Source organism: Vipera berus (assembly GCF_964194415.1).
Source record: "Vipera berus genome assembly, chromosome: 1".
Taxonomy (NCBI): domain Eukaryota; kingdom Metazoa; phylum Chordata; class Lepidosauria; order Squamata; family Viperidae; genus Vipera; species Vipera berus.
Window position 1 is genome coordinate 358,395,570 of NC_138202.1, and position 23,506 is coordinate 358,419,075.

The 23,506-nt window shown below is 46.1% G+C and overlaps 1 protein-coding gene across 4 annotated transcripts in view; it reads right to left on the reverse strand.

The window, feature by feature from the left end:
* LOC308679499 (aldehyde dehydrogenase family 3 member A2-like) overlaps nt 1–23,036 on the reverse strand; it is a 45,788-nt gene extending 22,752 nt beyond the window's left edge. For 2 of the 4 annotated variants that reach the window (XM_081346701.1, XM_081346700.1), the window contains exons 1-4: nt 22,866–23,036; nt 7,902–8,076; nt 1,728–1,959; nt 40–125 (exon numbers count right to left, since the gene is read on the reverse strand). In XM_081346701.1, coding sequence (XP_081202827.1) covers nt 40–125; nt 1,728–1,959; nt 7,902–8,076; nt 22,866–23,035 — 663 coding nt within the window. In that variant the 5' untranslated portion in view covers nt 23,036. Of the gene's footprint in view, nt 1–39; nt 126–1,727; nt 1,960–7,901; nt 8,077–12,918; nt 12,976–20,156; nt 20,225–22,865 lie in introns of those variants that run through there. The other 2 variants (XM_081346702.1, XM_081346703.1) reach the window with 2 other exon arrangements.
* Between the last annotated feature and the right edge of the window lie 470 nt (nt 23,037–23,506).

Here is a 23,506-nt window from a genome sequence, read left to right on the forward strand (position 1 = left end):
GACCCCAAAGTCACACAAACAACGGTTGTTCACACTGACCTTGTCAATGTATTGAGGGAGCAGCTTTTCAAACATCTTGGCTGTGTTTTCACTGACCTCCGACGGCTTGACCACCACAGCATTGCCTGAAAGACACACATATGCAAGCTGGAGAATTACAAAGGTCCTCCGGAGGTCATCTAATCCAACCCCGCACTCCAGAACACGAATTACAGGTAATTTTTAATTTAGCGCCACATTGGGGGCCAGAATTTCCACTGGGAAGCATGGGAGACAATTTTTTTGCCCTGGTTGTAAAGTGAATCCCCCCACGATTGCTAAGCGGATCATGGAGACGTTAAGCGAGTTGACTTCCCCCGCCCATCAGAGTGGTAAGTAGCTTTTTTGGTGGTCTGTCAGAACTTTGAATTGTTGCTAAGCTACCGGTTGTAAGCCGTGGGCTACCTGTATTTATTCTGTCTTTATCAATTAATTGAAATGAATGTTCTTTTACAGATCTGATTGCTATTTTTGCCATGTGTTGTGATACAGGCAGTCCCCGACTTACGACAGCCTTCCATCCTTCCCAGGTAGGTAAAATGAGGACCCAGATTGTTGGGGGCAATTAAGCTGACTTTGTAATAATGCCGCTTGGGGGTGTGGGGTGTGAAAGCCCTAATAAGCAGGCATATACATAGAATGAAGGCTACTGCTAAGCTTGTAAGCCGCCCTGAGTCTTCGGAGAAGGGCGGGATATAAATGGAATTAAAATAAAAATAAAAAAATAAATTTAGTGACCATTCAAGGTTACAATGGCACTTTGAAAAGTGACTTACGACCATTTTGCCCACTTACCACTATTGCAGCATCCCCGTGGTCATGTGATCAAAATTCGGACGCTTGGCAACCGACTCACATTTATGACGGCCGCAGTGTCCCAAGGTCACGTGATCACCTTTTGACCAGCAAACCCAACGGGGAACTCAACAGCTGCAGTGATTCACTTTCACAACAGTGGCAAGAAAAGTTGTAAAATGGGGCACACTCACTTAGGCAATGTTTCACTTAGCAACATAAAACATTGTGCTCCAGTGTTTCAGCCATAGTTTCATTCCATGCAGCATTAACCTTGTGAACTCTCAGGCTTCCTCCTTCCGTTATATATTCAAGATGGGACAGGGTTTAATATTTTATTGTTATGTATATGTAGGGGAGGGACGCGGTGGCTCAGTGGGTTAGGACGCTGAGCTTGTCGATCAGAAGGTCGGCAGTTTGGCGGGTCGAATCCCGAGTGCAGAGTGAGCGCCTGTTACGCGTCCCAGCTTCTGCCAACCTAGCAGTTCGAAAGCACGTAAAAATGCAAGTAGAAAAATAGGGACCGCTACGGTGGGAAGGTAACAGCGTTCCGTGCGCCTTTGGCGTCTAGTCATGCCGGCCACGTGACCACGGAGACGTCCTCGGACAAGCGCTGGCTCTTCGGCTTTGAAACGGAGATGAGCACCGGCCCCTAGAGTCGGAAACGACTAGCACGCATGTGCGGGGGAACCTTTACCTTTATATGTAGGGGTGTGGGTCTATACAAATGTTGCATGTAGTATGTTTTAGGTGTGTGTCAGGGATGTGCTTCACTTTGAGAGCAGGCCACTAAATTTCATTTTTGATGCGTGCCGTTGTGCCCACGGTAAAAAAAAATATGACAAAAAAGATTATCTTGTCTTAGCAACATTTCAAGTCAGTAAACCACATACCTGCCGCGATGGCTGCTATCAGAGGCTGCATGATCAAGACAAAGGGGTAGTTCCACGCCCCGATGAGCAGGACCACGCCAAGGGGCTCGTGATGGATGTAGGTCTTGTCGCTCAGCGTGAGGATGCTCTTCTCCACGGCCTGGGGACTCGCCCAGTTGGGAAGCTTCTCCAACATCAAGTCAATCTCGCCCAGCGCGATCATAAACTCATAGCTGAAACTGTTGTATTCACTCTGCAAAGAGTCGCCGACGTGTCAGTCAAGAGGTGATATATAACATCGTCGAATAAATAAATGAAAATAAATAAAGACAGGCAAGTTTTGCCCGGCAGTGAGATGGGTACCGAATACATTTAATAAATGAATTGTTAGAGTTTTTGTTTAAAACTCCTAAGTCTGTGCGGATAACTGGTGATCGTCATGGGGGCTGCAATTTCAGCTCTAGGCGGGTGACGGTCGTTAAGCAAGTCAAGCCTGATTTGATGGTGTTTTCTGTGGCGGTCATTGAGTGAACACGGAGATTGGAAAGTCAACATTGCAGTCATTAAATGAATCCCGGAAGAACAAGTAAAAGAAACAATGATAATATGGGCGAAGAATTTTGGATAAAATATAGAATTAGAAGCTTGGCAAAAGTTATGGGAAAGAACTATTAAATTAACTGAAGCAGTGGCGTATAAAATGTTTTACAGATGGCATATTACACCAGTGAGATTAGCAAAGATGCTTAAAAATACTTCAAACAACTGTTGGAAATGCAAGCAAAGACCGGGTACTTATTATCACATCTGGTGGACATGCCCCAAAGGAAAAAAAGATTTTAGGTTAAAATACATTTACGGTTGGAGAAAATGACTAAAATACAAAAAGACTTTAAACCAGAATTATTTCTGTTAGGAATAATAGGAGCCAATTATGAGAAAGATGGCAGATATCTAATACTACACATATTAACGGCAGCAAGAATTGTATTTGCCCAACATTGAGAAAAATGAAAACTTACCAACTGAAGTACTAATTAAGAATATTCTAGAGCGTGCAGAAATGGATAGATTGACTTTAAAGATTAAAGAGAAAGAAGACTCCGTGCACTTTAGAACATGGGATAATTTCTATCAATGGCTGGAAAAACGAGTCAGAGAGAAAGGAACGTGACATATAATTTTGAATATATATTAGCAAGTAGAAGTCTCGTTTAGACTACTGCAACGCTCGTGACCTCTCGTCTAGACTACTGCAACGCTCTCTACAAGGGGCTGCCCTTGAGGACCACTCGGAGGCTCCAGCTGGTACAGAATGCAGCCGCGAGAGTTGTGTTGGGAGTCTCCCGATACTCCCATGTTACACCTCTGCTCCGTGAGCTGCATTGGCTCCCAGTTGTCTTCCGGGTGAGGTTCAAGGTGCTGGTAATGACCTTTAAAGCCCAACATGGCATGGGTCCAGAATACCTTAGGAATCAACTGCTGCCGGCATCAACCTCCCTCCGTCCAGTGCACTCCCACAGAGAGGGCCTCCTCAGGGTGCCACCGGTCAGAGAATGTCGCCTGGTGACCCCCAGGGGGAGGTCCTTCTCTGTGGGCGTGCCGGAATTGTGGAACCGTTTGCCGGTTGAGCTCCGGATGGCGCCCGACCTTCGCTCCTTCCGACGCGATCTGAAGACCTACTTGTTCGAACAAGCCGGCCTGGCCTGATGGGTGATGGGTTTAGATTTTAATATTGTTTTAATGTATTTTAATTCATTGTTCTTAGTTTCTGGGCACCTGTTTAATCTCTTTTAATGTTTGTATTCTTGTATTTTTATATGTTTGCCCTGTTCACCGCCCTGAGTCCTTCGGGAGAAGGGCGGTATACAAATAAAATAATAATTATTATTATTATCGAGTGATGAATTAACGTATTGTTTATGATAATTAACTATATCTATTATTGTTTGTTAAACACATGAACCCAGACATTATGCTGTTTGCTAAATATTGAAAATGTTATTTGGAAAACCCCCAACCCCAACCATAATCCTAACCCTAATCCCGACCCCACCTTATTCTTAGCCCTATAAAAACTAATAAAATCTATATATAAAAAAAATGAATCCGTGGTTCGCTAGGGGGAAAGGGGTTTTGGCCGGAAAATGGAAGTAAACACTGTTTTACTTTAGGAGAAAGCCTACTATTCTACAACCTCTTACAATACTAGACCACACAGCATCAACAGTAGAGAGCTTCAGGTTTCTAAGTTCTATAATATCTCAAGATTTAAAATGGACACCTAACATCAAAGATGTCATCAAGAAAGCACAACGAAGAATGTTCTTCCTGTGCCAACTCAGAAAACTCAGACTGCCCAAGAAGCTGCTGATACGGTTCTGCAAAGGAATTACCGAGTCTGTCATTTAATGAACAGAAAGACCGGGGGAGGGACATGATAGCAGTGTTCCAGTATCTCAGGGGCTGCCCCAAAGAGGGAGTCAAGCTATTCTCCAAAGCCCCTGAAGGCAGGAGAAGAAGCAACGGATGGAAACCCATCAAGGAGAGAAGCAACCAGGAACTAAAGAGAAACTTCGTGACAGTGAGAACAATTAACCAGTGGAACAGCCTGCCTCCAGAAGTGGTGAATGCTCCAACACTGGAAGTTTTCAAGAAGAGACTGGACAGCCTATACTGAAATGGTATAGGGTTTCCTGCCTGAGCAGGGGGTTGGACTAGATGACCTCTAAGGTCCCTTCCAACTTCTTCTTCTTCTTCTTCTTCTTCTTCTTCTTCTTCTTCTTCTTCTTCTTCTTTTTCTTCTTCTTCTTCTTCTTCTTCTTCTTCTTCTTCTTCTTCTTATTATTATTATTATTATTATTATTATTATTATTATTATTATTATTATTATTATTATTATTATTATTATTATTATCACAGCCAGATGTTCAGACTGGATTTGGCATTTTTGTCTACCTATCGAGTCCTTACAAAGGACCTGGGATAGGCAGATATAGGAGTATAGCCAGCCGCACCAACTTTTATCCGTGAGCTGTTAGGCTTTTGAACGGGAAATAATTTTTATAAACTTTATGCAGAATTGACTTGCGAGGCCGGTGTGTGGTGCAATTCGTTCACAGGGTGTAATAAGATGGAGGGTTTGTTGTCACTGTGAGTCGGGGGGTGGGAGCACGAAGGGAGGCTCAGCTAATCTCAATGTATACATGGTTGTACTTTGACAATAAAGGTTCATTAATGTGGATGTTTGATGGTATTACAGATCTCGTCGCAGGATGGAGGCAGTTCCCAGCAAGGCCGCCTTTTGCAATTGACTCATGGCGAATTTGTCAATGCCGATGACGGTGCCCAAGCGGTGCTCCAGTTGTTCTGGGATTGCACCCAAGGCGCCTATGACTATTGGTGCCACCCTTGCTTGCCTTTGCCACAGTCTTTCTATTTCTATTTGTAGGTCTTCGTATTTTGTTATCTTCTCCAGTTCTTCCTCGTCTATTCTGCTGTTTCCAGGCACTGCCACGTCCACTCTCCAGACTTTTTTTTGTCTTTCTTATCGACAATTGTTTATTGTTATTATTATTACTGTTGTTGTTATTTGCAACTCTATAACTGTCTGGCTTGGATCTGCAACCAAACAGGACAGACGCAGACTTCAACGGATAGTTAGAACTGCAGAAAAAAAACAATTGCTACCAGCTACGGGCAAGAAAGAGGTCTGTGAAAATAACTACAGACCCCTCATTTCCTGGATGTAAACTATTTCAACTTCTTCCCTCAAGATGACACTACAGGGCCTTGCACACCAGAACGACTAGACACAAGGATAGTTTTTTTCCGTCACTCTGCTTAACAACTAATTCCTACAACACTGTCAAAATACTAGTAGAGCTGTATTAACTCCTCATCTTTCCTATTACCTATCCTTATCTTCTTACAACTATAACTTTGCTGCTTGTATCTTACAATTTATATTACTTTGGGGTTTTTTGTACCCTAGTATGGTTTAATGTTGTTTGCTAAGCTGGTACTCTATGACTATCACTAAGTGTTGCATCCTACGATTTATGACGAAGTGTCGTATTTCACTATTTATGATGCATGTATTTTCATGTTGTATATGGTCATGATTGTCACTATTACTTGTATGTACACTGAGAGCTTATGCACCGGAAACCAACTTCCTTGTGTGTCCAACCACACTTGGCCAGTATTCTATTCCATTTCCGGGAAAAACAATGCAAATCGTGGTTATGCGGGGGACTGAAAACAAACATAAATGTAGGCCAGTTGCCAAACACCCCAAATCTTGTCATGTGATTTTGGAGCGCAGACCTGCCTGGCCATCAGAACTTTGAATCCAGAAAATCGAGGTGGGAAAATCTTGAATTTCTTTCTCACGCTTTCCTGATTTCCCGGGATAGGCTCCTCTTGTACTAAAAGCCACCGTATATTTCCTCCATGTATGAAGGAAAATCAGGGTGGGAAAATCTTGAGTTTCTTTCTCACACTTTCCTGATTTCCTGGGATAGGCTCCTCTTGTACTAAAAGCCACCGTATATTTCCTCCATGTATGAAGGAGAATCAGGGTGGGAAACTCTTGAGCTTCTTTCTCACACTTTCCTGATTTCCTGGGATAGGCTCCTCTTGTACTAAAAGCCACCGTATATTTCCTCCATGTATGAAGGAGAATCAGGGTGGGAAACTCTTGAGCTTCTTTCTCACACTTTCCTGATTTCCTGGGATAGGCTCCTCTTGTACTAAAAGCCACCGTATATTTCCTCCATGTATGAAGGAGAATCAGGGTGGGAAACTCTTGAGCTTCTTTCTCACACTTTCCTGATTTCCTGGGATAGGCTCCTCTTGTACTAAAAGCCACCGTATATTTCCTCCATGTATGAAGGAGAATCAGGGTGGGAAAATCTTGAGCTTCTTTCTCACACTTTCCTGATTTCCTGGGATAGGCTCCTCTTGTACTAAAAGCCACCGTATATTTCCTCCATGTATGAAGGAGAATCAGGGTGGGAAAATCTTGAGTTTCTTTCTCACACTTTCCTGATTTCCTGGGATAGGCTCCTCTTGTACTAAAAGCCACCGTATATTTCCTCCATGTATGAAGGAAAATCAGGGTGGGAAAATCTTGAGTTTCTTTCTCACACTTTCCTGATTTCCTGGGATAGGCTCCTCTTGTACTAAAAGCCACCGTATATTTCCTCCATGTATGAAGGAGAATCAGGGTGGGAAACTCTTGAGCTTCTTTCTCACACTTTCCTGATTTCCTGGGATAGGCTCCTCTTGTACTAAAAGCCACCGTATATTTCCTCCATGTATGAAGGAAAATCAGGGTGGGAAAATCTTGAGTTTCTTTCTCACGCTTTCCTGATTTCCTGGGATAGGCTCCTCTTGTACTAAAAGCCACCGTATATTTCCTCCATGTATGAAGGAAAATCAGGGTGGGAAAATCTTGAGTTTCTTTCTCACACTTTCCTGATTTCCTGGGATAGGCTCCTCTTGTACTAAAAGCCACCGTATATTTCCTCCATGTATGAAGGAGAATCAGGGTGGGAAACTCTTGAGCTTCTTTCTCACACTTTCCTGATTTCCTGGGATAGGCTCCTCTTGTACTAAAAGCCACCGTATATTTCCTCCATGTATGAAGGAGAATCAGGGTGGGAAACTCTTGAGCTTCTTTCTCACACTTTCCTGATTTCCTGGGATAGGCTCCTCTTGTACTAAAAGCCACCGTATATTTCCTCCATGTATGAAGGAGAATCAGGGTGGGAAACTCTTGAGCTTCTTTCTCACACTTTCCTGATTTCCTGGGATAGGCTCCTCTTGTACTAAAAGCCACCGTATATTTCCTCCATGTATGAAGGAGAATCAGGGTGGGAAACTCTTGAGCTTCTTTCTCACACTTTCCTGATTTCCTGGGATAGGCTCCTCTTGTACTAAAAGCCACCGTATATTTCCTCCATGTATGAAGGAGAATCAGGGTGGGAAAATCTTGAGCTTCTTTCTCACACTTTCCTGATTTCTTGGGATAGGCTCCTGTTGTACTAAGAGCCACTGTATATTTCTTCCACCTGCAAGAGAAATCCCAGGTCGACTGCATTCAGACAACAATACAGCTACTTGGGGATCCTCTCCATCCTCAGCGTTCTCCATATCGCCGTCAACTCACCAAAACGCTACGGCACAAACCTTGTTGAGATCCGCCTTGAGGGCTGCAGAGAACTCCTTCTCTTTCTCCTGTATCATCTTCTTTAAGGCCTTCAGCTGCTGGATCCGGAAAGCTAACGGGCGGGTCTTGCCCGTATTGAAGGCAGCCCGGGCCTGCTCCACCGTTTGCTTTAACTTCTCCATCGCTCCTTGGAAGCTGTGAGAAGACAGAAAAAGTCAGTCAGGGTGTTCTGTACCAGCCTGCTACCGGCCCTGCAGAAAAAGCAGGGACAACCCCTTTACAAACGGCAAGAGGCTGGAATAAAGCCTGCCAAATTTATTAACATAAAACAGACACCAACCATGAAACAGGAGCTATGAAACAGGAGCTATTCAAGCGGTTGCCTTCAGCAAACCAGCCCTCCCACGCATTCCCCTTTTATACAGTTTCAAGGTGTGGCTTCTCTCTGCCTCCTTCCGAGGTGCCCCATTGCCTTCCTCTCTTTACTCCTGATTGACTGCCTCCTGCGTCGGGCGTCCTTGAACAGGGCCAGCTGTGGGTCATCTTCATCCACGCTGTCAGGCTCACACAGCTGGGTCTGCGTCGTGACCAGGTGGGAGGGGCCTGGCTGAGGGCTCTGCGGAGCCTCAAGGCCATCATCAGCAAGCTCTCCAACACCCCCCTCCACCTCCTCTTGAGTCGTCCGACCCAACTGCCGAACCCACAGGCTGACCCTGAATCACAACACAGGGCAACTAATACTGAATAAGGTCATATGCGAGATAGCACTGATGACGTTAGCTAGTTTGGTAATGAAACGTCTGCAAGAAAGCTACCAAGCTCAGAGAGTACCAAGGGACCCCACAGACTGCCTCCTCCTCGTCTTCCTTCTCCTTCCTTCTAGCCCTGATGATGTTCCCTAGTTGGGTCATGAAACGTTTGCAAGAAAAGAACCTCAAAGGGCACCAAGGAATCCATCTTCCTCCTCCTCCTCCTCCTCCTCTCCACAAACCTCCCCTCTCTTCTAGCACTGATGATGTTAGCTAGTTGGGTTATGAAACATCTGCAAAAAAAACAACCAAGCTCAGGGGGTATCAAGGACCCCACAGTTTGACCCTGAGCTAAAACTGTTGGACTATTTTAACTTCGTTAACCTTGTTCATTTTTTTTATTGCTGTGTATTTCAACGGCTCCTTAATCGAACATATTCTGCCCAATGACTACATTTTTGTGTGAACTGGATCTCATAATAATAATAATAATAATAATAATAATAATAATAATAATAATAATAATAATAATAATAATAATAATAATAATAATAATAATAATAGACTAATGTAACCATGCAGTAGAACATCTCCTTCTGTTCTCATCCTCTGGAACACAGCAATTAACCCGTCAATAAATAAGAAACGCAGGTAAAATGGATTTTAACCCATTTATTGGTTTAAGCCTCAATTAAAAGGTCTGGCCCCTACATTTTTGTACTGTGAACCGATGTGGCAAGGAATTAATAATCTGTCTCTTTTAGAAAATGGATTTTGGGCAGTCACATCCTGCTTCCCCCTCCCAAAAAAAAATCACCAATGCACGTCTTGGTTAATTTACAAGACCTTACAAGATTCAGCTGTGAGGCCCCTAGCAAAGTAACTGCCTAGAGTAGTGGGGAGGTCTCCGAACTTGGCCACTTTATGTCTTGTGGACATGCAGGCTGGGGAATTCTGGGAGTTGAAGTCCAGAAGTCTTAAAGTGGCCAAGTTCGGAGACTCCTGCCTTAGAGTAGTAGTAGTAGTAGTAGTAGTAGGAAGAAGAAGGAGGAGGAGGAGGAGGAGGAGGAGGAGGAAGGAGGAAGGAGGAGGAGGAGGAGGAGAAGAAGGAGGAAGAGGAGGAGGAGGAGAAGAAGAAGAAAAAGAAGGAGAAGGAGGAGAAGTAGTTGGAAGGGATCTTGGAGGTCATCTAGTCCAATCCCCTGCTCAGGCAATAAATCAGCTCTGCTCTCCTACTCATCCTGGGGACTGAACAGGTTAAATTTGAACAGGTGCCGTTTAGAGGCCAGCAGAATTTAGCTCCCAAAATTGGAATGCCATTGTCCTTTCCCAACAGGTTTGAGAACACCAAGGCCCTGCCAAGAATTTGTGGTCTCCTTGATCACCACCCCCATTGTGTTCTCAGCCAACACCCACACCGGATTGGATTTCTTAAGAGGCATTTTAGCCACACAATATCCTGGCAGGTGACCCCGTTTGACAGCACAGCCCTCTCTTCAAGCAGCTCAAGTGGAAATTCAAAGCTGCCTCTTTTTAAAAACAGGCTTTTCTTTGCAATAGTGGTGAATATCTGTAGCTGGGATGAAGGTGGAATTTTGGCCTCCGAGCTTGTGGGTTGGTTTCCAGATGTTTCGTTACCAGGCTGGCTAACATCTTCAGTGGAGTTTAGGGAGGGTCATTGTTGATGTTCTTCTGCTTATAAGGGCTTCGGGTGTGGGTGTGTCAAGTGAGAGCCTTGTGATGGGTCAGGTGTGAGTCATCAGTGAGAGTCTTGTGGTGGGGCAGTTCCATTAAACTCCTGGCAGCGGCTAGTGCAGGGGTGGGCAACCTCGGCTCCTTTATAACTCATGGGCTTCAACTCCCAGAATTCCTGAGTCAGCATGGGGAACTATGGCCCTTTTATGACTTGTGGACTTCAACTCCCAGAATTCCTGAGCCAGCATGGGGAACGATGGCCTTTTTATGACTTGTGGACTTCAACTCCCAGAATTCCTGAGCCAGCCATGCTGAGGGGAAAGGGAGAGGTTTCCATACTGAGCCATGCTGACTCAGGGATTCTGGGAGTTGAAGTCCAAAAGTCATCAAGGGGGGTATAGTTCCCCCATACTGGCTCAGGAATTCTGGAAGTTGAAGTCCACGAGTCATGAGGGGGGCATAGTTCCCCCATGCTGGCTCAGGAATTCTGGGAGTTGAAGTCCATGAGTCATAAAAGAGCCCAGGATCCCTACCCCTGGGCTAGTGAGTTAGGCTGCAATACAGCATCCTAACCATTGTGCCACCATAGGGAGGAAGGGAGGGAGGGGAGACAAAGACATGATAGCAGTATTCCAGTATCTGAGGGGCTGCCACAAGGCAGAGGGGGCCAGGTTGTTCACCAAAGCACCAGAGGGCAGGACGAGAAACAATGGTTGGAAACTGACCAAGGAGAGAAGCAACCTGGAATTAAGGAGAAACTTCCTGACAGTGAGGACAATTAACCAGTGGAACTGCTTGCCTTCAGAAATCGTGGATGCTCCATCCCTGGAGATTTTTAAGAAGAAGCTGGACAGTCACTTGTCTGAAATGGGACTCCTGCTTGAGCAGGGGACTGGACTAGAAGACCTCCAAGGTTCTGTTCTGTTCTATATTCTATTCATTCTGAATTCCATTCCATTCCATTCTATTCCTAATTTTTATTCTATTCCTAATTCTTATTTTATTCCTAATTCTTATTCTACATTCCTATTCTATTCTATTCCTAATTCTTATTCTATTCCTAATTCTTATTTTATTCCTAATTCTTATTCTATATTCCTATTCTATTCTATTCTATTCCTAATTCTTATTCTAATCCTAATTCTTATTCTATTCTATTCCTAATTCTTATCCTTCCTTCCTTCCTTCCTTCCTTCCTTCCTTCCTTCCTTCCTTCCTTCCTTCCTTCCGACTTAGATTCCTCTTCCCAGTGCTTTACAGCCCTCTCTAAGCGGTTTACAGAGTCAGCATGTTGCCCCCCACAACAATCTGTGCGACCTCAAAAGAATGGAAGGCTTGAGTCAACCTTGAGCCGGTCAGGATCGAACTCCTAGCAGTGGGCAAAGTCAGCCTGCAATACTGCATATCAACCACTGTGCCACCCTGGCAAGGAAGGGAAGGAGGAAGGAATAGCACTTAGTGCTTTACAGCCCTCCCTAAGCAGTTTACAGAGTCAGCATGTCGCCCCCCCCCCCCCAACAACCTGGAAGGTTGTTTTACCGACCTTGGAAGGAAAGAAGGCTGAGTCAAACCTGAGCCGGTGACACTCAAACTGCTGGCAGCCGGCAGTCAGCAGAATTAGCCTGCAGGGCTGCATTCTAACCTTTGCACCACCAAGGCTCTTAAGGGGGGGGGGGGAAATTAACTCAAATTAGCCCAGCTTAATGTCTTGTGTGAATCCAGCCCAGGAATTCCAAAACAGAGCCAAACTTCCAGAAGGGAGAGACAGCTGCTTCCCCTGATGAATTCCTGCCTCTGCCAGAAGATGATGATCTTGCCCCTCTTTTGCACTTCAACCTGCAAAATGGGGCCGGGGACCACCTCCTACAATTGACCCCTTTTTACCCATCTCTCCTCCGCCCGCCCCCCCAATCCTTCCAGTTCTGCCACTCCTGAAATCCAGCCAAATTCTTCCTTGTTGAGCAGAAATTCAAGGCAGCCCATCTCTCCTTTTTTTTCTTTTTCTTAGCAAAACAGGCAGACATCCGCCAGGAGAAAGCTGGCCGTAACCTGCTTTGCTAAGGAATCCCCCTCTCTTTCAGCAGGCAGAAATTCAACAGGAGGACCAGCTGTGCTTTTTAAGGAGCAGCATCCCTGGCAGAAAGGGTTGGACTAGATGACCTCCAAGGTCCCTTCCAACATTATTGTTGTTGTTGTTGTTGTTGTTGTTGTTATTATTATTATTATTATTATTATTATTATTATTATTATTATTATTATTATTATTATTATTATTATTATTATTATTATTATTATTATTATTATTATTATTATTATTATTATTATTTATTATTATGTTTAAGCAAGAACTTCAGCCCCCGCCTCGCAGTCCCAAATTAGGCCAGGAATCCCACAGGGCGATCCTCCCTGCCCAACTTTCGCCTTACCTCTGCAGAATCTGGGATGCAGCAGGCAAACACTCAACAGGGACAGCTGCTTCACCCACCCACCCCCAGCGGCAGACCCAACCAAGGGTTTGGAGGCTCTGCACCTGTTGAACTTCCGCCTGTCTTGCTAGGAAATAACAGCTTCCAGCACCGCCCTCAGACCCAACCTTGACATTTTGCAACGACCATCCCCACGTCTTCAACTCCCGCCCGTGTTCCGCGACGCGCCACGCCTCCCCTAGGCTCTCCGGATCGGCTTTTCCGCCTTCCGGCCCCGTGCCCGACTACTGGCAGGCTCTCTTCCGGTCTAGGCAAAGGCCCCGCCCCGCCCAGGCGCGGGCGTTTGAGAAGTCCCGCGAGACAACCTAACAAGGCGCCCAACGGAGACCAGAAACCTGCTCTCTGCTGCCGCCAGCGGTGCTCTGCGGTACTGCGGGCGCCTTTTGCAGATCGTCCGCCCGTACAAGAAAGAAGGCTGGATGGATGGCTGAGGAATTCTGGGAGTTGAAGTCTCTTTAACGTTGTAGAATAGAATAGAATAGAATAGAATAGAATAGAATAGAATAGAATAGAATAGAATAGAATAGAATAGAATAGAATAGAATAGAATAGAATAGAATCTTTATTAAGAATAGAGTAGAATAGAATATTGAATAGAATTGAATATTGAATAGAACAGAATAGAATAGAATAGAATAGAATAGAATAGAATAGAATAGAATAGAATAGAACAGAATAGAATAAAATCTTTATTAAGAATAGAATAGAATATTTAGAATAGAGTAGAATAGAATATTGAATAGAATTGAATATTGAATAGAATAGAATAAGCAATAGGATATAGAATAGAATAGAACAGAACAGAATAGAATAGAATCTTTATTAAGAATAGAATAGAATCTTTATTTAGAATAGAGTAGAATAGAATAGAATATTGAGTAGAATAGAATAGAATAGAATAGAATAATGAGAAGAATAGAATAGAATAGAATAGAATAGAATAGAATAGAATAGAATAGAATAGAATAGAATAGAATAGAATAGAATAGAATAGAATAGAATAGAATAGAATAGAATAGAATAGAATAGAATAGAATATCTTGGGAGGGGTAAAACCAGCTGAGGTCCCAAGTTGGGAAGAGCATATAGGTAGTCCTTGACTTATAATTATTCGCTTAGTGACCATTTGAAGTAACATGTGACCATTTCTCACACTTAGCTGCAGCCTCCCCGTGGTCACGGGATCAAAATTCAGACACATGGCAACTGACTCATACTTATGATGGTGGCCATGTCCTGGAGTCATGTGATCCCCTTTTGCAACCTTCTGACAAGCAAAGTCCATGGGGCAGAACTCGGTTAACTGTCTCGCTTAGCAATGGAAAATTTGGACAAAGTCAAGGACGACCTCTATACCAAAAGCCAATGGGGGATGCCAGATTCACTTAACAACCGTGTGACTAATTTAAGAACCGCAGTGATTCACTTAATAACCGTGTCAAAGTAATTATGATTTAGCAGCTGACCGGCAGAAGTGATATATAGAGAATGAGTCAGCAGAATATTTGGGGGTAGTATCCCTTTAAGAGACTGTGTCTGAGGAGAATAGCAGTTGGAACTTTCTTGCTCACTTCAACCATTTGACTAGAACTGGCTATCTTGTATTCCAGGGGTCTTCCAACTTAGCCCTTTTATGACTTGTGGACTTCAACTCCCAGAATTCCTCAGCCAGGCAAGCTGGCTGAGGAATTCTGGGAGTTGAAGTTCACAAGTCATAAAAGGGCTAAGTTGGAAGACCCCTGTTGTATTCTGTATGCTCCCTAAATATTGTTGTTTCATGTTGTACATTAAACCACCGTTCTTTTAACAAACCACAGTCCGATGTTTATGCTCCTGTGTGATCACAAGAAGAAAATGAGAAAAAGGCTGCAATAATTTACATTGATAAACCACCAACTGCGGCCAGAAAGGTCGTAAAATGGGACAAAACTCACTTCACTGTCCCACTTAGCAACGGAAAGGTTGGACTCGGGTGTTGTAAGTTGAGGCCGACCTGTACACCAAAAGCCAATAGGGGAAGGCAGATTGCCTTAACGACCGTGTGACTGACTTAATAACCACAGTGATTCGCTTAACAATCGTGGGCAGAAAGGTCGTAAAATGGGACAAAAGTCACTTCACTGTCCAGCTTAGCAGGGGAAATTTTGGGCTCAAGTGTGGTCGTAAGTCAAGGACTGCTTGTAATTATTTGCCTCATCTGGAGGGCTCCGCTCGTGGGGAGGCCAGGAAATCTAAAAACTCCCACGCCAGATAGAATTAACGGAAAGCCAGTCCTCGTCCTTCTCAGAGGAAATGAACAAAGCCTCATCATTATGAAAAGGAAGATATTTTCACCCACTCAATTACTAGCGGGCTTCGTCACTCCACTCTAAATATATCAGTCTGCCACTCAGGACCGTGCCAGTAAACACTACAGCCAGTCCTCAACTTACAACAGTTCAACTTACAAGCTAGAACTAAGGAGAAACTTCCCGACAGTGAGAACAATTAACCAGTGGAACCACCTGCCAGCATACTTTTAAGATGAGCAGACTTTAACTCCCAGAATTCCCCTGCCAGCCTGCTGTAAAATGGGTGGGTTTCCACTCCCAGAATTCCCCAGCCAGCAGGATTTAAGAGCGGTGGACTTTAACTCCCAGAATCCCCCAGCCAGCATACTTTTAAGATGGGCAGACTTCGATTCCCAGAATTCCCCAGCCAGGATGCTTTAAGAGGGGTTGACTTCAAGTCCCAGAATTCCCCAGCCAGCCTGCTGTAAAATGGGTGGGTTTCCACTCCCAGAATTCCCCAGCCAGCAGGATTTAAGAGCGGTGGACTTTAACTCCCAGCATCCCCCAGCCTGCATACTTTTAAGATGGGCAGACTTCGATTCCCAGAATTCCCCAGCCAGGATGCTTTAAGAGGGGTTGACTTCAAGTCCCAGAATTCCCCAGCCTGCCTTCTTTAAGATGGGTGGACTTCAAGTCCCAGAATTCTCCACCCAGCCTGCTTTAAGAGGGGTGGGCTTCCAGTCCCAGAATCCCCCAGCCAGCATACTTTTAAGATGAGCGGACTTCAACTCCCAGAATCCCCCAGCCAGTGTGCTCTAAGACAGATGGATCTCAATGCCCAGAATTCCCTGGTCAGCATGCTTTAAGGTGCATGGACTTCAATTCCCAGTATTCCCTTTGCTTGAAAAAGGGCGGACTTCCATTCCATTGCTAGGTGTGGAATTCTGGGAGTTGAACTCTACCTACTTTTAAGCTGCCAAGGTTGAGAAACGCTGATCTAGCCTGTCAGAGAGAACAAACGGCTACAAGCCAGAACTTCAGCCCTTTCTTAAGAACACATCTCTCCGATTCATCCTCTACGCCAGAGTTCCCCAATACAGAACTAAGGAGAAATTTCCTGACAGTGAGAACAATTCACCAGTGGAACTCCTTGCCTCCAGAAGCTGGGAATGCTCCAACACTGGAAGCTTTTAAGAAGAGATTGGACAGCCAATTGTCTGAAATGGTATAGGGTTTCCTGCCTGAGCAGGGGGTTGGACTAGATGACCTCCAAGGTCCCTTCCAACATTATTATCATTATTAACAACCTACCTCCAGAAGCTGTGAATGCTCCAACACTGGAAGTTTTTAAGAAGAGACTGGACAGCCATTTGCCTGAAATGGTATAGGGTTTCCTGCCCGAGCAGGGGGTTGGACTAGATGACCTCCAAGGTCCCTTCCAACATCATCATCATCATCATCATCATCATCATCATCATCATCATCATCATCAAGCGGTGAGGCGTTCCGACCCTCTTGTTCTACCCCGAGGTCCCGGGAGTGAGGATGTGCAGCCTCCTGAGCTCCGGCTGGTGTACCTGAATGCCAGGTCTGTCGTTAATAAAGCTCCTCTCGTCCGTGACTTGGTCGAGGGTGAGCAGGCGGACCTGGCTTGCATCACGGAGACTTGGTTGGGCCCAGAGGGCAGTATTCCTCTGGCTGATCTCTGCCCACCAGGTTTCCGGGTGCTACACCGGCCTCGGGCTCAGGGTAGGGGTGGGGGAGTGGCTGTTGTTATGAGGGAGACCTTAGCTCCGCGGGAGGCCACCGTTCCGCAGATAGTCGGGTGTGAGTCCCTCTTCTTGAGATGTGGCCCTGGTGCGCAGTTGGGCTTGCTGCTGGTGTACCTTTCGCCTAGTCACGCAGCAGCAGCCCTGCCTGAGCTTCTCGATGTCCTCTCTGGGTTGGTGGTTGAGTTCCCGAAACTTATAGTTTTGGGGGACTTCAATCTACCATCTCTGGGAGGATCATCTGAGTTGGCTCGGGAGTTCATGGCTTCCATGACGGCCATGGACCTGACGCAAGTAATTTCAGGACCGACTCATGAGGGAGGCCACACCCTTGACCTAGTTTTCTTATCTGGTCGGTGGTTAGATGATCTTGGTGGGGGCTCCCCAATTATTACGCCCCTGTCATGGACCGATCATCATCTCCTGCGGCTGGTCTTCCGTTTTGCCACCCCCCGCCGTGGGTGTGTGGAACCAGTTAGATGGTACCGCCCCAGACGCTTAATGGATTCCGCGAGATTCCAGGCAGCGCTGGGGTCCCCACCTGCCTCCCCCACTCACAGCTCGGCAGATGCCTTAGTGGAAGCTTGGGAAAGGGCAGCCACTGAGGCTCTTGACCGAGTTGTACCCTTGCGGCCCCTGACCCGATGCAGATCCCGTCGAGCTCCATGGTTCTCCGCGGAGCTCCGGGAGATGAAGCGCCGGAGACGGGGCCTAGAGAGCGGTTGGAGGTCCAGCCGATCCGAATCCGACCGATTGCGACTAAGAACCCATATTAGGTCTTATCTCGCTGCGATAAGGGTGGCGAGGTCTAATCACTTCGCTACCCTTATCGCGTCCGCAGATAATCGCCCGGCCGCTCTGTTTAGGGTGACTCGCTCCCTCCTTAATCAGGAGGTGAGGGAGGAACCCTTGCAGGGTCGTGCCGAGGAGTTTAACAATTATCTGTCGGACAAAATCACTCGGATTCGGACCGGTCTGGACTCCGACTGGGCAGAGTCTGGCGATCAGGACGCGGGTGGTCTTGTCGATATCACTTGGGAGGAGTTTGATTCTGTGACTCCGGAGGAAGTGGACAGGATTATGGGGAGACTGAGCTCCACCACATGTTTATTGGACCCGTGCCCTTCCTGGCTGGTTTATGCAGCCCGGGAGAGGACACGCAGCTGGTTCCAGGCAGTTATATCAGCTTCTTTGAGTGAGGGTAGCTTCCCTGCCGTCTTGAAAGAGGCGGTGGTGAGGCCCCTCCTCAAGAAGCCTGCCTTGGACCCAGCTGTATTGAACAACTTTCGTCCGGTCTCCAACCTTCGCTTTCTTGCGAAGGTTGTTGAGAGTGTGGTGGCGCATCAGCTCCCTTTGGTCCTGGATGAAGCGGATTATCTAGACCCGTACCAATCGGGTTTCAGGCCCGGGCACAGCACGGAGACGGCATTGGTCGCGCTGGTGAATGATCTCTGGAGGGCTCGGGACAGGGGTCATTCCTCTGTTCTAGTCCTATTAGACCTCTCAGCGGCTTTCGATACCATCGACCATGGTATCCTGCTGCGGCGTCTCAGGGGATTGGGAGTGGGAGGCACAGTTCTTCAGTGGTTCTCCTCCTATCTCCAGGGACGCTCGCAGTCGGTGTTGACAGGAGGGCAGAGGTCGACCGCGAGGTCTCTCGTTTGTGGAGTTCCTCAGGGGTCGGTCCTCTCGCCTCTCCTGTTCAACATCTATATGAAACCGCTGGGTGAGATCATTCGTGGCTTTGGAGTTGGGTATCATCAGTACGCTGATGATACCCAGCTTTTTCTTTCTACCCCAAACCACCCCAGTGATGCCCTCAACGTGATGTCCCGTTGCCTGGAGGCGGTTCGGGTCTGGATGGGGAGGAACAGACTTCGACTCAACCCCAACAAGACCGAGTGGCTTTGCATACCTTCATCCCGGGTCTATTCGGATATTCCATCTCTTTCTATGGGGGGTGAATTATTACCCCCCGTAGATAGGGCTCGCAACTTGGGAGTCCTCCTAGATTCGCGGCTTACCTTGGAAGATCACATGGTGGCCATGACTAGGGGGGCTTTCGCCCAGGTTCGCCTGGTGCGCCAGTTGCGGCCCTATCTAAGCCGGGATGATTTATGCACGGTCACTCACGCGCTCGTGACCTCTCGTCTAGACTACTGCAACACTCTCTACATGGGGCTTCCCTTGAGGACCACCCGGAGGCTCCAACTGGTACAGAATGCAGCCGCGAGAGTTGTGTTGGGAGTCTCCCGATACTCCCACGTGACACCTCTGCTCCGTGAGCTGCATTGGTTGCCAGTTGTCTTCCGGGTGAGATTCAAGGTGCTAGTAATGGTGTTCAAAGCCCTCCATGGCATGGGGCCGGAGTACCTCAGGGAACATCTGCTGCCGGCATCAAGCTCCCTGCGCCCTGTGCGTTCCCACAGAGAGGGCCTCCTCAGGGTGCCACCGGTCAGAGAATGCCGTCTGGTGGCCCCCAGGGGGAGATCCTTCTCTGTGGGCGCCCCGGAGCTATGGAACCAGTTACCGGTTGAGCTCCGGACGGCGCCCGATCTGCGCTCCTTTCGCCGCGATCTGAAAACATACTTGTTCGAGCTAGCCGGCCTGGCCTGAGGGGGGATTTGTGGGGTTTTTTATCATTCTTATTGGGGTTTTTACTATGTATCAATTGTATTTTAATCGGGCATGCATTTAATTATCTTTTAATTTTTGTAAATTTCTGTGTTTTATTCTTGCCCTGTACACCGCCCTGAGTCCTTCGGGAGAAGGGCGGTATAGAAATGATAATAAATTAAATTAAATTAAATTAATCATCATCATCATCATTATTAAAACTTTTATTCATAAAACATGAAACTCAGTCAACTGAACACTCAAATTGACTGGCCCTAATGGTTGACACAGGTTGCTGCCAGCATCCTAGCTATCAACCAGGTATCTCCTTAAAATGTAAGATGTTCCGAGTAGCGCAGTTTGTTGTAGCTTTGCTGGAGTTATTGCAGGAAGCTGCAATTTCTTGATGTGTTTTGCAAAAGTTTTTGGACATAGTTTTTGAACATAGTTCCCAGTGCCCCAATGAGGGTTGGACTAGATGACCTCCAAGGTCCCTTACAACAACAACATCATCATCATCATCATCATCATTAATGATGATGATGATGATGATGATGATATTATTATTATTATTATTATTATTATTATTATTATTATTATTATTATTATTATTATTATTATTATATCAGGTAGCTAGTCCTCAAGCTTTTTTTGTTTTTGTTTTTAAGAAAGTTCCTAGCAAGAACAAACCTTTTATGGCAGAGCTGAGCTGCCGCAACCTTCAGCCTAATTTGAAAAGTCATAGAATCATAGGGCTGGAAAGGGACCCTGGAGGTCTTCTAGTCCAACCTTCGCCTGCTCAAGCAGTCAATCCTATTCCTTTCCGGCTCCTGTTCTCTTAAGATCTCTGGCTTCTGCAAAATGTCCCAGTTTGCAATTTTGGTTGGAGAAGAACAAAGGAGAAATGAGATGGGAAGGGGGGTGGGAACCAAAATATTCTACGTAGATTCTTCTAATTTTTTTTTCTACAAGAAAAGGCTTCCTTACCTGCTTTATTAAGATCCAGCAAATATATCAGAAGTCTTTCGGGCTGGATTTTAACCCAAAATGAGGGTTCTGTTGAACAGGCTGGACGAGAAATTGCAACAGACTGAAGCAATAGTGCACTTCATTTGCACGTGCCCATTCCTAAGGGTTACATAAGCATCAAAGGCCATCGAGGAGGCACCAGCGATAAAGAAATATATTGTGGCTGAGTGTCTCCTTTCAAAGTAAACTTTTTATGCCATCAATACACGTCAACAGATCTCTGGGACCTGCTTTTATTGAGCCATAAAGAAGAATGCAAAAAACAGAAGGGGAGAGGGACTAGTGGCTAGCAGGGAATGGGACCTTCAAAATATGAAGTTCCATTTTGGGGGTGTTAAAATATCTCCCAAGAGTCCCGCTGTCTCCCTGTAAAAGGTGAAATGAAGCCTTTTGGGTGGAAAAAGTGAAAAAGCTTGCTTATTGCGTTGTGACAGTTTAGGGGTCCTGGTGCCGCGATTGCTCAACGAAAAGAAAAAAAATAAAGTTCCTTTTTTATTTCTGCTTAAAGTTCCCAACACAAAATTCCATCAGAATTAAAAATCAGGAGCAGTTGCAACGTGGTGACCCCTCCAAAGTCTGTTAAGGGGTTGCCATGTGGCAACCGGCCTCTGATTTTTTCTTTTTTTTTTAAAAAAAAAATTCTTTTAGGATTCATTGCACATATCCCTCCTTTGAAGAGACCTCAATAGGTTGGGTTGATTCGGTTAATTCCCAGAAACTATTTAGAATGGGTCACAAATTTTGTTTGGTGAAACCTGAAGCACAGCTGGTTTCGAAGAATTTCTAAGAAACTCACTTCCCTCCTAGTACTGATGGTGTTACCTAGTTGGGGCATGAAACGTCTGCAAGAAGACAACCAACCTTGGATAGCATTAAGGACCCCACAGTCCTCCTCCTCCTCCTCCTCCTCTTCCTCCCCACTGCAAACCCCATTCCTTCTAACACTGATGATGTTACCTAGTTGGGGCATGAAACATCTGCAGGAAGACAACCAATGTCAGATAGCATCAAGGACCCCACAGTCATTCTCCTCCTCCTCCTCCTCCTCCTCCTCCTTGCAAACCCCCTCCCTTCTAGCACTGATGATGTTCCCTAGTTAGGTGATGAAATGTCTGCAAGAAAAGCTTCAACAAATCCTAGTCCTTCCCCAAACTGATCACGTTACCTAGTTGGGTCGTGAAACATCTGCAAGAAAACAAGCAAGTTCAGAGAGTACCAAGGACCCCACCGTCCTCCTCCTCCTCCTCACCCTCTTCCTCCTCCTCCTCCCTACTGCAAACCCCATTCCTTCTAGCACTGATGATGTTCCCTAGTTGGATCATGAAACCTCTGCAAGCAAACTACACAGCTCAGAGAGCACCCAGGACCCCACAGTCCTCCTCCTCCTCCCCCCCTTCCCTTCTACCACTGATGACATAATCTAGTTGGGTCATGAAACCTCTGCAAGGAAACTACGCAGTACAGAGAGTACCAAGGACCCCACAGTCCTCTTCTTCTTCTTCCTCCTCCTCCTCCTCCTCCTCCCCTTCTACCACTGATGACATAATCTAGTTGGGTCATGAAACCTCTGCAAGGAAACTACGCAGTTCAGACAGCACCAAGGACCCCACAGTCCTCCTCTTCTTCTTCTTCCTCCTCCTCCTCCTCCTCCTCCTCCTCCTCCTCCTCCTCCTCCCCTTCTACCACTGATGACATAATCTAGTTGGGTCATGAAACCTCTGCAAGGAAACTACACAGCTCACAGAGCACCAAGGACCCCACAGTCCTCCTCCTCCTCCTCCTCCTTTTCCCCCATTCCCTTCTACCACTGATGACATAATCTAGTTGGGTCATGAAACCTCTGCAAGGAAACTAGGCAGTTCAGACAGCACCAAGGACCCCACAGTCCTCCTCTTCCTCCTCTTCCCCCGCCCTCCATAACTCCCACCCCATCCTTCTACCACTGATGATGTCACCTAGTTGGGTCATGAAACGTTTGCAAGGAAACTACCAAGCTGTAGTGCGGACAACACCCCCCACCCCGGTTCAACCCTGAGTTACAACCCTTCTCTCCTATTTATTTCTCCTTTCGTCCAAAGAAACAAAAACATTGCAAAACCCAGCCTGGACCCCCAAACACCCTTTCCTTAAACCATGAAGTTCAGCTGGGCTTCAAGGCGACACTTCAACCCGATCCTCTCCTCCTGGGAACCTCTTCAGATGCAAACCATTTCCCCTGAAGTCGACAGGTCAAGTGCAAAGGCGCTCCTCCTCAGATACTCTCTGTGTTTACCACTCTTCCTATCTCGGAACAACTGCCCCACTTTTTAGCCAGACCGAAAGGTCAGGAATCCGAGGTGTGCAGTGCAAAGGAAGAAGGAGCCAACTTACTCAGAGGCGAGATGTCGTCCGGGGTGGCCTTTGTCCTTTGGAACAAACAAAACTTGTCTTTTTTTTCTTTTTCCTTTTCTCCACCCTTCGCAGCCAGCCTGCCTTCCCACTGCATCAAATTTGGATCCGAGCCCAGGACTGTACCGTATTCTCATTAAAACACCAGGCATGTCAAAACACACCCCTGCACGCAGATGCAAAACAAGCCGAACTTAAGAAAGTAAAGAATCGCGGTGGGAAAAAAAAATCTTGACTCTTTCATCTGCTGGTTTTTCTTTCTGTGAGTTCCTTTCTTTGGACTTGCTCGACAGAGGGAATGGAAAGATGATTTTCTTTTTTTTAAAAAAAAAAGAAGGAAAAAAAGCTGTTGTTGTGATGGCCACAATTTTTAAGCATCCGGTTACACTTCTGGGGGAAAAAAGTTGTGCGGGCCTGACTTTTCTGAGGTTCCCGGTTGCTTGTCCTTCAACCACTTTGAAACAGAGTAATAAGAGCAGAAGAACAGAGTTGGAAGGGACCTTGGAGGTCATTTAGTCGCAGGGTGTCCTGCCTGAGCAGGGGGGGGTTGGGCTAGAAGACCTCCAGGGTCCCTTCCAACTCTGTTATTCTATTCTATTCTGTTCTGTTCTGTTCTGTTCTGT